At 49.7% G+C, this 12,925-nt stretch overlaps 1 protein-coding gene across 2 annotated transcripts in view; it reads right to left on the reverse strand.

Annotated features, from left to right (window-relative positions):
- The window catches only part of SOX13 (SRY-box transcription factor 13), a 54,062-nt gene that overhangs the window by 10,506 nt on the left and 30,631 nt on the right, over window positions 1-12,925 (reverse strand). For both annotated transcript variants that reach the window (XM_053607687.1, XM_053607686.1), the window contains exons 2-4: window positions 2,461-2,659; window positions 786-897; window positions 620-706 (exon numbers count right to left, since the gene is read on the reverse strand). In XM_053607687.1, the coding sequence (XP_053463662.1) occupies window positions 620-706; window positions 786-897; window positions 2,461-2,658 (397 nt within the window). In that variant the 5' untranslated portion in view covers window position 2,659. The remainder of the gene's footprint in view (window positions 1-619; window positions 707-785; window positions 898-2,460; window positions 2,660-12,925) is intronic.

Below are 12,925 nucleotides of genomic sequence, written 5' to 3' on the forward strand. Positions count from 1 at the left end.
ATGCTCAGGCTTTGGAGCAACTCCGAGTTCAAATTCCCTGTTCAACCTATCCTGCCATTGAGCTATTAGGCAATTGCCAATTTCTCTGTACTTCTAGGTTTTTTTTTTTTTTTTTTTTTATTGTTGGGGATTCATTGAGGGTACAATAAGCCAGGTAACACTGATGGCAATTGTTAGGTAAAGTCCCTCTTGCAATCATGTCTTGCCCCCATAAAGTGTGACACACACCAAGGCCCCACCCCCCTCCCTCCATCACTTCCGGTTTTTTAAAATCTGTAAATGGGCACATTAAGAGGCACTTGGTGGGATTACTCTGAGGGTTAAAGAAGCTCGTTTATGCAACACAAGGAAATTTCCCCTCATTTTAGAGTGAGACTGGGAAATGGCAATGGCACGTCTGATGTCACAGCTGTGGGATCTGATTCCCACTAGGCCACTCTTGCACGGGGTGAGCCAGACCTAAATGCTTGGGTGCCCCCACGTAAGAGAAGGTGATGACCCCTAAAGCCAGGCAGAAACACAGGACAGGTGTTAAGGTGCCAAGACCCAAGAACTCCCTACAGACCCAGAAGGGAAAGGGGTTAAACATCCCTCCCCCTCCCCCCAAACAGGCCTTCACCTTTGACATCTTTGGTTTCCAAAGAGTTCCTTCCCAGAAACCTCTCCTTCCAGTCACTGGACAGCAACTTCTCGATGGCCGGCACCACTGGAAGAGAGCACCAGTTTGAGAAGCAGCCGTCCCAATACCCTCCCAGGCCCTCCTCTAACTAGGGCAGACATCTCACCTTCTTTTAAATTTCGTTTGAAGTCCAGCTTCTCCTGGCTTCCAGAAGCAGCCTCAGAGGCTCCTGGTCTCTTAGGTCTTGGAGACCCATTGCTCTCGGGAGAGCTACAGTCCTGCAAGACACACTGAATTGTCACTGTCACCCCCAGAAGAGCGGACAGACTGTAGGGAGGGCTGAGCACCCCAGGGACGTCCACCCTGAGGGAACCCCAGATATAACCCAAGCTCCACTGCTCACCCAGGAGGCCCTTTGTCCCCCACCTTCCCAACCTTTGCTCACACTTCACTTGATACAGTGAAAAGAACAAAAGATCTGAAGATAAAAGACCTGGGTTTCAGTCCAGGCTTAGTGACTCACAAGGAGCTTGATCCCACACAAGTCCCTGAACTTCTCTGAACCTGACTTCCCACTTCTGAAAATGGAAATATTAATACCTCCCCTGTCACAGGATTGTTGCTGGGATCAAGGGAGTTAATACATGTGAACAAGGTTTGCCTCGGCAGAGTCAGGGGCCAAAAGCTATTAATTATTACTCCCCTGGATCCACCTGCTGCCCCAGCAGGGCTGGTTATTCACAGGGCCCCACCTCATCCCTCCTTAAGAAATGGGCCCCTCACTCCTTTTCTCATCTAAGTCCTCCTCATCTTTCAGGCCTACTCCAGGAAGGCTTTCTTGATCACCCCCCCCACACACACACACACACATACATACACTCTCTCACACTCTACCTGGCTGGATTCCTCCTTATAGCCTCCAAACTCTCCTCATTTTCACTCATTTCTTTCTTTCTTGTTTTGATACAGAGTCTTGCTCTATCACCCACGCTAGAGTGCAGTGGCATCAAAATAGCATACTATAACTTCAAACTCTTTTTTTTGTTGTTGTTGCAGTTTGGCTGTGGCTGGGTTCAAACCCGCCACCTTTGGTCTAGGGGGCCGGCACCCTACCCACTGAGCCACAGGTGCCGCCTGTAACTTCAAACTCTTAAGTTCAAGCAATTTTCCAGCCTCAGCCTTCCACCGTCCAAGTAGCTACACACACCACCACCACCACCACACCTGCTAATTTTTAAATATTTTTATAAAGATGGGGTCTAGCTATATTGCCCAGGCTAGTCTCAAACCCCTGGCCTAAGATGATCCTACCGGCTCAGGCAATTACAGGCATGTAATTTTATATTGGTTGGTCCTCAGTTGGCTTTTAATTTTATATTCCCTTTTTACAACTCCTGTGTGAAATAGTAGAATTGGTCAGGTAGTTCAAATTCCTTGTTTTAAGAGTGAGGAGCTATATTGTCTTTAGCAATGATTTAACTCTTGCTTGGGTAATAAAGTTAGTTTTCTCAAATCACATGAAAAAGCTGGTAAATTACATTGAAGCCAAACTTCTAGTGTGTACATCCCATCTCCCCAACTAGTCCTGAGGAGCACAGCCTGGGTCACATATAGGTGGAACAGTCATTATCAGGTGACTAAGTGAGTATAGGAGTGAGCCCATGCCCAGCTCTGACGGGTGACCTGGCTCCCAGCCTCAGACTGAGCTTGACAGTCCCTCCCAACTCTCCTGCATCTGCTGTCTAGCTGAGCAGGCCTGCTTAGCCCAGCAGAGAAGCCAGGTATGGACAGAGGTATGATGGGGACACTGACCCAGGAGCCCCTGGGAAAGTGCTGGGCACCTGAGCTGGAGCTTGGGGGTCTGCACCATCCTGGGGGACCCGGGCTGGGTCTGCAGGCTGGGGCTCAGTGGCAGCAGCTGAGCCCTGAGGGGCCTCATGGCAAGGATCCTTCTTGTCTTCGGACTTGACAGTGCAGTTCACCATGGTGCCAACGCCATCCAGGGCCAGCTGGGCAGAGATGGGACTCCTCATGGACATCCTGGGGGTGGGAGATGGGAAGAGAGTGAGGTTCGTTGAGTCCCCACAGCACAGTTGTGAACCCTTGCCTTCCAAGCACTAGAGGCAGTGGCTCCCCCAGCGGCTCCGGGTGTCCCTCACCGGCACAGTCACACAGAATGCAAGCGGGCATCAGGAACCCACAGAAAAACTAGAAGGGGCTCCTCTGTCCCTTGAGGTTTCTTTATCTTTTATCATTTAAATAGAAAAGTCTAGAGAAGAGTGGTCCTAACCTTAGGCACTCCCTGCCCACTGCAGTGTTGGAACTGACAGGCTAGTGGGCCAGTCCAGGGAGGCTGGAAATGCTAACTGGCTGTTCTGAGCCCAGCAGAACTAAAGATTGTGTATGTGTGTTTGTCTGTCTGTGTATATTCATGTGTGTGTATATATATATGTATTTTTGTAATTAGTTACCAAAACTTGAAAATCAAGATACAGCACATAAAAACCTGGACCCAAACTTCCAGTTCAATTGTTGTTGTGGCAAAACTGGCTGGAACTGAATAGCACATGCTCCTTAGGGACAGGCCAGTTTGCCTCAGTCTCTACCACTCCAGAGTATACCTCCAAAATGGAACCAAGTATCAACTACCCTGTGACCTTGTGGCGCAATGGTAGCACGTCTGACTCCGAGTATCAATTACCCTTACATAAGACATTACTTTTTTTTTCTTAAAATGGAGATAAGGTAAAAGTGAAATGTTTCGTATGTTTGTGCATCTATTAAAAGTGAGAAAATAGGGGTGGCGCCTGTGGCTCAAAGGGGTAGGGCGCCGGCCCCATATGCCGCAGGTGGCAGGTTCAAGCCCAGTCCCGGCCAAAAACTGCAAAAAAAAAAAAAAAGGTGAGAAAATAGAACACAGTGGTTCACGCCTGTAATCGTAGTTCTCCAGGAAGCCAAGGCAGGTGGATTGCTTGAGCTCAGGAGTTAAAGCCTCAGCAAGATCAAGAGCCTGTCTTGGCTCAGCGTCTGTAGCACCGTGGTTACAGCACCAGCCATATACACTGAGGGAGCTGGTTCGAACCTGACCCAGGCCAGCTAAACAATAATGACAAATGCAACAAAAAATAGCCGAGTGTTTAGGGTGGAGCCTATGGCTCAGTGAGTAGGGTGCCGGCCCCACATACCGAGGGTGGCGGGTTCGAACACAACCCTGGCCAAACTGTAACCAAAAAATAGCCAGGAGTTGTGGCAGGCACCTATAGTCCCAACTACTTGGGAGGCTGAGGCAAGAGAATCACTTAAGCCCAGGAGTTGGAGGTTGCTGTGAGCTGTGACGTGACAGCACTCTACCCAGGGTGACATCTTGAAGCTCTGTCTCAAAAAAAAAAAAAAAGTGGGAAAATAATAACTGATTAAGAGATGAATGGCTTTAAGAAAAATACTTACTGATACTAGCTTTAGAGTCCGGCCCCTAAGGCATTTGGATTTGGGGTTCCTGGTTTAAACAGGCGGTACATCTGCCAGGCTCTCTTGAGAATGCTCCCATTTCTCCCCACAGCTGCCTACCCTCTAGTCACACCACTGCCTGGGCATCTAGAGGAGCTAAGAAGTCTGGGACCTCAAGGAATGGCTCCCAGTGGTCATATGAGGCACCAGATGCCCACCCTCCATAGGCACCAGGGCAGGCACCTAGGGATGTGCTCTGAGTTCCAGTGGGGACACACGGCAGGCAGCTGCCACTATACATGGGTCCTGCCTCAACTAGCAGAGTGACCTAGGACCAGCTGCTTAACCTCTCTAGCCCTCAGTTTCCTCAGCTATGAAATGAACACGGTAACAGTCCCTACCGTATAGGACAGCCATGAGGATTATGGTACTTAGTATAGTTTGTGGCATTAGTGAGCACATTGGCATTGGTATAACCACAGCTAGCCAGAGTGTGGCGCTATGACCAGCAGCTTCAGCATGCCCTGGGTGCTGGTTTGAGAGGCAGTCATGGGTCCCGCTCTCAAATCACAATCTCTGGGAGTTAGGCCAGGGATCTGGTTTTTTTTTCTTTTTTTGTGGGGGGGGAGGTTTGAGGCAGAGTCTCACTCTGTCACCCTGAGTAGAGTGCTGTGCTGTCATAGCTCACAGCATCCTCAAACTCTTGGGCCTGAGCAATCCTCTTGCCTCAGCCTCCTGAGTGGCTGGGATTACAGGTGTGTGCCACTAGCCTGGCTACCAGGGATCTGTTTGAACAGGGTGATTCTGATATACAGTAGTTAAAAAAGCATTGTTATATGAAATTTTTCAAAAATGTTCTACACAGGGACTAAAGTTTTAGAGGTAATATATAAGGCAGAAATTAAATGAAATTGCAATGGCAGGGTGACATTTGTATATTGCATCAACTATGTAAAATGTTTCTTCTAACATAACAAATCATGCAATGTTAAAGTGCTGTACGTGTACCATATTTTAAATGAAACAACTAAAAGAGCATTATAGTTGTACAAGATATACACAATCAGCCCTCCTTATCCGTGGTTCCACATCTGTGGATTCAACCAACCTTGGATTGAAAAAAAACTGCATCTACACTAAACATGTAGACATTTTTCTTGTCATCATTCTCTAAACAATATAGTATGACAACTATTTACATAGCATTTACATTGTATTAGGTATTATGAGTAATCCAGAGAGATGATTTAGGCATAGGGAAGGGTTTGTATATATGCAGATACTACACTATTTTATATAATATCAGGGACTTAAGCATCAGTGGATTTTGGTATCCTGGGGGTAAGGGGTGGGTAGTCTTAGAACCAATTCCCTGTAGAACCAGTGGGATGACTATATACAGTTCTGCAGTCACTTAACGATATGAGCACCTTCTGAGAAACGTGTCACTAGACCTTTTTTGTTGCGCAAACATCAGTGTAATTAACAAACCTAGGTGATACAGGCTGCTACACACCTAGGCTATATGGTTCAGCCTATGCTCCTAGGCTACAAACCAGTACAGCGTGTTACTGTACTGAATACTGCCGGCAGCTATAACACAATAGTGAGTATTCGAGTATTCGTATACCTAAACACCTCTGAACATGGAAAAGGTACAGTAAAAATGCAGTAAAATCCTATAGGACAACTGCCAAATATTTGGTCAGTCATTGACTGAAATAGCATTAGTCCGCAGATGATGTGTGATTGTATGTGTATTTAATTTGATTCCACCCTACAGATCAGACCAAACAAGACTCCCAGTCTCATCCATTGTCAAAGAGCAGGGTACCCAGGGGGCTGTTGTAGAACCCAGGATGGGGCACTGCAGGGTGAGGAGAGAGGCCTACCTGAGTCTAAGAACTTGGCCTCATCCCAACTAGATAAAGAGAAAAGAAGACAACCTCAGCCCAGCTTGCCCTGGGGTCCCCCTTCCCACCACCCTGAGACCTGGAGAGCAGCCAGGAAGCAGGCGGCTCGGCCCATCCGGGCACCAGGAGCCAGGCCCTGAGCAGGGGGGGGCGAGGAGTGGGAGTGGGAGCAGTCCGAGAGGGGGTATTATCCTGAAGCTGAGGGCAGCAATTACATAACAAACAAACCCTGGGCTCAAGCTGTGAATTAATCAAACCGCTGAAAATAAAACCTTCCTCTCAGGAACTTCAGACAAAAGAAATGAAAACAACCAGGCTGGCTGGAAAATAAAAGGCAGCAGCACTGAATGGGGGACAAAAGGAAGCTAGACAATAGGGTGTTGGACAAAAGCAATAAAGCCAAAGGAAGTGTGACAGGCGCACAATGCGGGCCTGTGGGCCTCTGATCCAGCGGCCCAGTGCCACCTCGCCCACACCCACCACGGCCACCCGGTCCCTCCGCACTCTGCACTTGGGTCCTAAAAGGTTTTCTCCTTCTTCCTGTCCCAACTTCATGGACTTGCAACTTCTGCCCATTGTAGCCCAAAGACCCTGGCAGGGGCCATAGCAGTAGCCGCAGCAGGAATGGTCAGCCGAACGAACAGTCAGGACCCAAGACCTCTCTGGTTAGAGATGATGAATGTCTGTCTATCTGTGCCCTGAGCTGAAGGTGGTGGCAGAGGAAGTGATCCTCTGTCCTGATTAACTCTAGGACTGCACTGCCCAAGACCCCAGCCACTTGCCACATGTGACTCCTAGGCACTTGTAATGTGGCCAGTCCCAATGGGAATGTGGTGAGTGTAAAATACACTCCAGGTTCCCACGGCCTACTACACAGAACAGAATGTAAATAAAACAGCTCATTAATAATCAGTTATTAATTACATGTTGAAATATTTTTGGATAGATTAGGTTAATGGTTCTCAACCTGTGGGTCGAGACCACTTTGGACTGGAATAAAGGTTCGAGGCATTAGGAAGGTGGAGAACCACTGGCGTTAGACAAAAATACATTATTAAAATTCATTTCACGTGTTTCTTTTTACACTTTTAAATGTAGCTACTAGAAAATTTTTAATTACACATGTAGCTCCTGTTATATTTCTGTTCGACAGCATTGCCCTAAGACATCTTCTCCCTTTGACCTCGAATGGCCTTTTCTATCCACATTTAACCCCCAGCAGCACTCCAGCCAGCACTGTGGATTACCATCGCCGTTAGAGAGCCTGACACCTGGGCCTCCCTGTGGCCTGTCCTGGCCCCCAGCACAGAACTTGGTAACAAAGAAAATGGTTCCACAACCAACATGTTTAATGTAATCAACACTATTTAATTAAATGTGGTGGAACATTTTGTTGAAAAAGAAAGAAAGAAAGAAAGAAAATGGTTCCTGGTGACCAGCCAAGCTGGCTTGGAGATGTCAGTCTGTTCACCTGGGCTTGGTGCCCACCACATAACCCTGCCCTGCCCAAGGGCCCTTCCAATCTCACAGGCATTTGATTCAGCCGCAGGTGGTAGGCACCGGCCCTTCCTTGGTCTCTTCTGGATCCATTAGTTGATGGACAGGTGACAGCCCAGGCCCAATGGGAACCTCCTAGAGAGCACTTCCCTGAGTCTCAACTTCAGGGGGAGGGTCCTAGAGCACCTCTTCTTCCTCCCTCTGCTCCTCCCCTGCTTGAGAAGAGCAGCTCTTCTCCCTGCCCTGTTGCAGACTTGAGAGCACCAAAGTCCCAGCCTGCCATGGCCCAGAGAGAGGCAAGTCTCTCTATGAAGAGTTTCAGTACCAGGATCTAGACCCTAATCATCCCAGAGAAGGGAGCCAAGGTCACCAGTGATAAACTATTTAGAAGAGCAAGGGGAGTGCAGTGGAAGGAGAGATCTTTATGCAATCCCGGCACAGACTGCTTTGCCTCTTTGGGTATGGGGGAGTCAATGGGACATTTTAGAAGACTCACAGGCTTTTTTTTTTTTTTTTTTTGTGAGATGGAGTCCCAAGCTGTCGCCCTGGGTAGAGTGCCATGGCATCATAGCTCAAAGCAACCTCTCAACTCTTAGGCTCACGCGATCCTCTTGCCTCAGTTTTTCTATTTTTAGTAGAGACCAGGTCTTGATTTTGCTCTGGCTGATACCAAACTCTTTTTTTTTTTGCAGGTTTTTTTTTTTTTTTGGTCGGGGCTGGGTTTGAACCCGCCACCTCTGGCACATGGGGCCGGCGCCCTACCCCTTTGAGCCACAGGCACCGCCCAATACCAAACTCTTGTGCTCAAGCAATCCACCCTCCTCGGCCTACCAGAGTGCTAGGATTATAAGCATGAGCCACTTCACCCAGTGGGTTTTTTTTTTTTGAGACAGAGCCTCAAGCTATTGCCCTGGGTAGAGTGCTGTGACATCATAGCTCACAGCAACCTCAAACTCCTGGGTCTCCTGTCTCCGCCTCTCAGGTAGGTGGGACTACAGGCGCCTGCCACAACACCCGGCTATTTTTTGGTTCCAGCCATCATTGTTGTTTGGTGGGCCCGGGCTGGATTCGAACCCGCCAGCTCAGGTGTATGTGGCTGGCACCTTAGCCGCTTGAGCCACAGGCACCAAGCCAGGTTTTTTTTTTTTTAAAGAGACAGAGTCTCACTTTGTCGCCCTGGGTAAGTGCAGTGGTGTCACAGCTCACAACAAACTCCAACTCTGGGCTTAGGCGATTCTCTTGCCTCAGCCTCCTGAGTAGCTGGGACCACAGGTGCCCACCACAACGCCCGGTTATTTTTTGTTGTTGTTGTTGTTGCAGTTTGACCAGGGCTGGGTTTGAACCCACCACCCTCAGTATATGGGGCCGGCACCCTACTCACTGAGCCATGGGTGCTTGCTCTGGGATTTTTTTTTTTTTTGGAGACAGAGTCTCACCTTGGTAGTATGTCATGGCGTCATAGCTCACAGCAACCTCACACCCTTAGGCTCTAGGGATCCTCCTGCCTCAGCCTCCCAAGTAGCTGGGGCTACAGGCACCCGCCACAATGCCTGGCTAATTTTTGAGACAGGTCTGGCTCTGTCTCAAGCTGGCCTTGTACCTGTGAGCTCAGGCAATCCACCCACCTGGGCCTCCCAGAGTACTAGGATAATAGGTGTGAGCCACCTCCCCCCTGCCCCCTGGCCCCCTGCACAGGCTTTTTAGTCCAACCACCTGGGTCTAAATTCCCACACTGAGGCCAGCTGACTTGTGTGAACCTAGGCCAGTTAATTAACCTCTCCTGAGTCTCTGTCTCTATATTATGGGCACAATAACCCATGTCTCACAGGTGTCCATGAAGCTCAAATAATACAAGGGGAGACAAGTTATGTATAGCCCAGGATGCTCTGAAAGTCAGGTGGTTGAGAGAAAAAAAGTGTGTAGGGTCAGACAGACTTGGGTACATTTGAATTCCAACTCGAACCATTAATTCCTGTGCAATCAAGAGCAAGTACCTTAATGTCTCTGAGCCCCAATTTTCTCCTCAGTAAAATGGGAATAAGGAAACCCAAACCATGGCCAGGTGCAATGGCTCATACCTATAATCCTAGCATTCTGGGAGGCCGAGGGAGGTGGATCCCTGGAGCTCAGGAATTCAAGACCATCCTCAGCAAGAGTGAGACCCTGTCTCTAAAATCAGCCAGGCATTGTGGCCGGCTGGCGCCTGTAGTCCAAGCAACTCAGGAGGCTGAGGCAAGAAAAATCTCTTGAGCCCAAGAGTTTGAGGTTGCTGTGAGCTGTGATGTCACCGCTCTCTAGGGTGACAAAGTGAGATTCTCTGTCTCAAAAAATAAGGAAATAAATAAATAAATAGAAAAGAAAACCCAAACCTGAAGAGGTGAGCCTTATGTTAAGAACTCAGACCCTATCAGATCTACCTGTTTTACATTCTCACAGTGATTTGAACTTGGCCCTTAAAGTACTTATCATAGTCGATAATGACATTTTTTTTTTTTGAGACAGAGCCTCATTTTGTCACCCTCGGTAGAGTGTCTTGGTAGAGTGTCCTGGCATTCACAGCTCACAGCAACCTCCAACTCCTGGGCTTAAGCGATTCTCTTGCCTCAGCCTCCGGAGTAGCTGGGACTACAGGCACCTGCCACAGTGCCCGGCTATTTTTTGGCTGTAGATGTCGTTGTTGTTTGGCAGGCCCGTGCTGGATTTGAACCCGCCAACTCTGGTGTATGTGGCTGGCACCCTAGCCACTGAGCTACAGGCACCGAGCCAATAATGACACCTTTTTATGCCTAATTTATTTCAGACTCACCCAATAGCCTGAGAACCCACCTCACCCAACAGTGGAAATGTACCTGTTTCTGCTCATCACTGTAGCCCCAGAGCATAGCACAGTGCCTAGAGCACTCACACAACAACAAGGGAGTGACATTGACATATAGCTCAGCAGCACAGCAGAGAGCAGGCCTGGAAGTGTAACATGTCATGGGTACTACAGTACTGTTACTATTAGACAGATACAGCCCTCTGAGGTGCACGTTGCACACCCCCACCTCCTAACCCTCTGCTGCCTGTTCCATGGATCTAAGCTCTTCCTATCAGTGACCTAAATCCCCCCAGCAACAAAGACAGTACACTTCCTTTTGTTTTTTACCTTGGGTCAGACAAGAAACAACTTCCATACTTTTCAGATTTAAAGACCCTGTTGGAGTTTTCCCTTAAGTCTCTTCTTTTCCAGAGACTTAAAAAACCCTGATGTTTCTTTGCCCCTTCCTTACAAAGCATGCTCCTGCTTCAATTATCCATGTGGTTTCGCGGGAGGCTGCAAGGTCAGTATCCTCGGCCTCCCCTCTTCCATATGCCCAGAAGCCACACAACCGTGGCCCACAGGAAACCAGCATCGTCAGGCAGTCCTGGCTCTCAGCCACGTGTGATGCCCCCGGTTCTGGTCAGAGGCCATGCCCTGTTCAGGTGACACGTTCCGTGCGCCCAACCTCCTCCCTCTCACCCAACCTCACACCTACTTTATAAATGAAGAAACTGAGGTCCCGACACTTTTCTCATGGCCCATTGGACAGCACTGCTGCGGGACTATGGAGTGGGGGACCTTCAACCAGCCGGGCCACTCAGCAGCAGCATCCCTGCTCTGCCCTCCTGTCCTTCTCGGGAGCCCACCTCACAGGCCCTCTTCTGGGCTTTTTTCTCCTTGAGTCTTTGAGCTGGTGTCTGCCAGGCTCCGAGGCCCCCAGATCCAGTGCTTGGGACAAGGCCCAGAGAGGCACCTGCCTCCACAGAGAGCCAGTGGCTCAAAGCGCTGCCTTTATGTGACGGAGCAGACTGCAGGTGCCCATCCTCTCTTCCTCTTCCCCTCCCCACAAGCAACCCTGTCACAGCCCCTCTGACCTCCACCCACAGACATTCAGAGCCCCTTTCTACCCAAAACAAATCACCAGCCACTTCCTCTTCTAATCAGTCAACTACCAGCCCCACTGGACTGGAATCAAAGGAGTTTTCACTCTCAGCCCTTCCTCCCTCCACAACAAGGGCGCCCCTCCCCACCCCCCAAAAAAATATCAAGATGCAGATGAAGATGGAGATAAATTACAGTCACGGTACCATGACAAGTGACTCATGCCCAGGGATACAGGAAGCCTGAACAGACAGGCAGACCCTCCGAGGAGGCCAGAGGCTGCCTTTCTGCACTGGGCATACGCATCAGCCCTCCGATGCTGGCTCCCACTCCCAAGCTGGCCCTGAGAGGGTGGTACCAAGGGGCAGTGCCAGAGAAAGAGATCCACACAGCTGGGGTGGGGCATAGCTTGCATCCCAGGGGAATGCCACTTCCTCTCAAAGCCCCAGAGGGTTTCAAGCCTCAGGCTGCCCTAAACAATAGCCCGAGGCGTGGGTGCCCAGCACAGTGCCCAGTGCCACATCCTGCCATTCTTCTCACAAGCCACACCCTGCCACCCTTCCTGGCTACGCCCGATCCTATCTCTAATGTTTACTCAGAGCTGGGAGCTGGGCTGCCTGCAGGCTTGGGACAAAGCTTTCCTGAGAGTCACTATCACCCTTTCCAGCTTCTGTGGGTTCTAGCGAGTATCAGATTCAGGGCATGGCCACAGCCAACACTCCCAGTCCCTTGGCTATTTCTAAGCTGGCCAAGGTGGTGTTCAACTGGCAGAGAAGCCAGCACCAGACAGAGACTCAATGAGTTTCCGAGCCTGTGAGAAGAGGTAGCCTCCCCACCAGCACCTCTGTCACAGAACCCAGCTCCAGACTGAGCTTCTGTGGCTACCAGGACTCAGGGTGACCCTAACAGCACGAAGGAAAGAAGTAGTTCTGGGGGGACTGTGGCCATGACGCTCCCATCCCCTTCCCTGCCTGGTTCTCAGGTCTCCAGGACATGTGAGTCTTCTCCCAATCCAGGAGGAGAGTCAAAACAAGATGGAAGGGTCAAGGTGAAAGTGCTTCTGAGGTCCCCAGCTTGATGCATGCCTTCAGAAGGCCCCAAATTGAGAACAGCTACACAGTGTCTCTGGGAGTCCTTCTCCAGGTCCTCCGGCACCAGGTCAGAGCTAGGAAGCAGTTGCAGGACCCATCCTCATCTCCCAGTGGCCAGGTCCAAACCTGTGTCCTGGACAGGGAAGTGCTGCAGGGACAGTGCCCAGTCCAGGGCCAGAACTCAGCACGAATTGTGCAGCTGGGGCTGACTGGCCTTGTCAAGGGCCCCTTTGGGGATAGCCACAAACATTCACCAAAGGAAAGGAGGGTGAAAAAAAGCATATGGTGACACAGCACTAAATAGAGGGCTCTTCATTCACCTCCCCACTTAATTCTCACAGGAACCCTATGAAGACCACAGCTTGGGGGCTGAACATCCTAGCCAAGGCTCAGCAGAGGTGGCATCTGAACTCAGGCCTCACTGATGCCCAGATCCACACCTTTTCATCAGTTC

Source organism: Nycticebus coucang, chromosome 10, assembly GCF_027406575.1.
Source record: "Nycticebus coucang isolate mNycCou1 chromosome 10, mNycCou1.pri, whole genome shotgun sequence".
NCBI classification, from domain to species: Eukaryota; Metazoa; Chordata; class Mammalia; order Primates; family Lorisidae; genus Nycticebus; species Nycticebus coucang.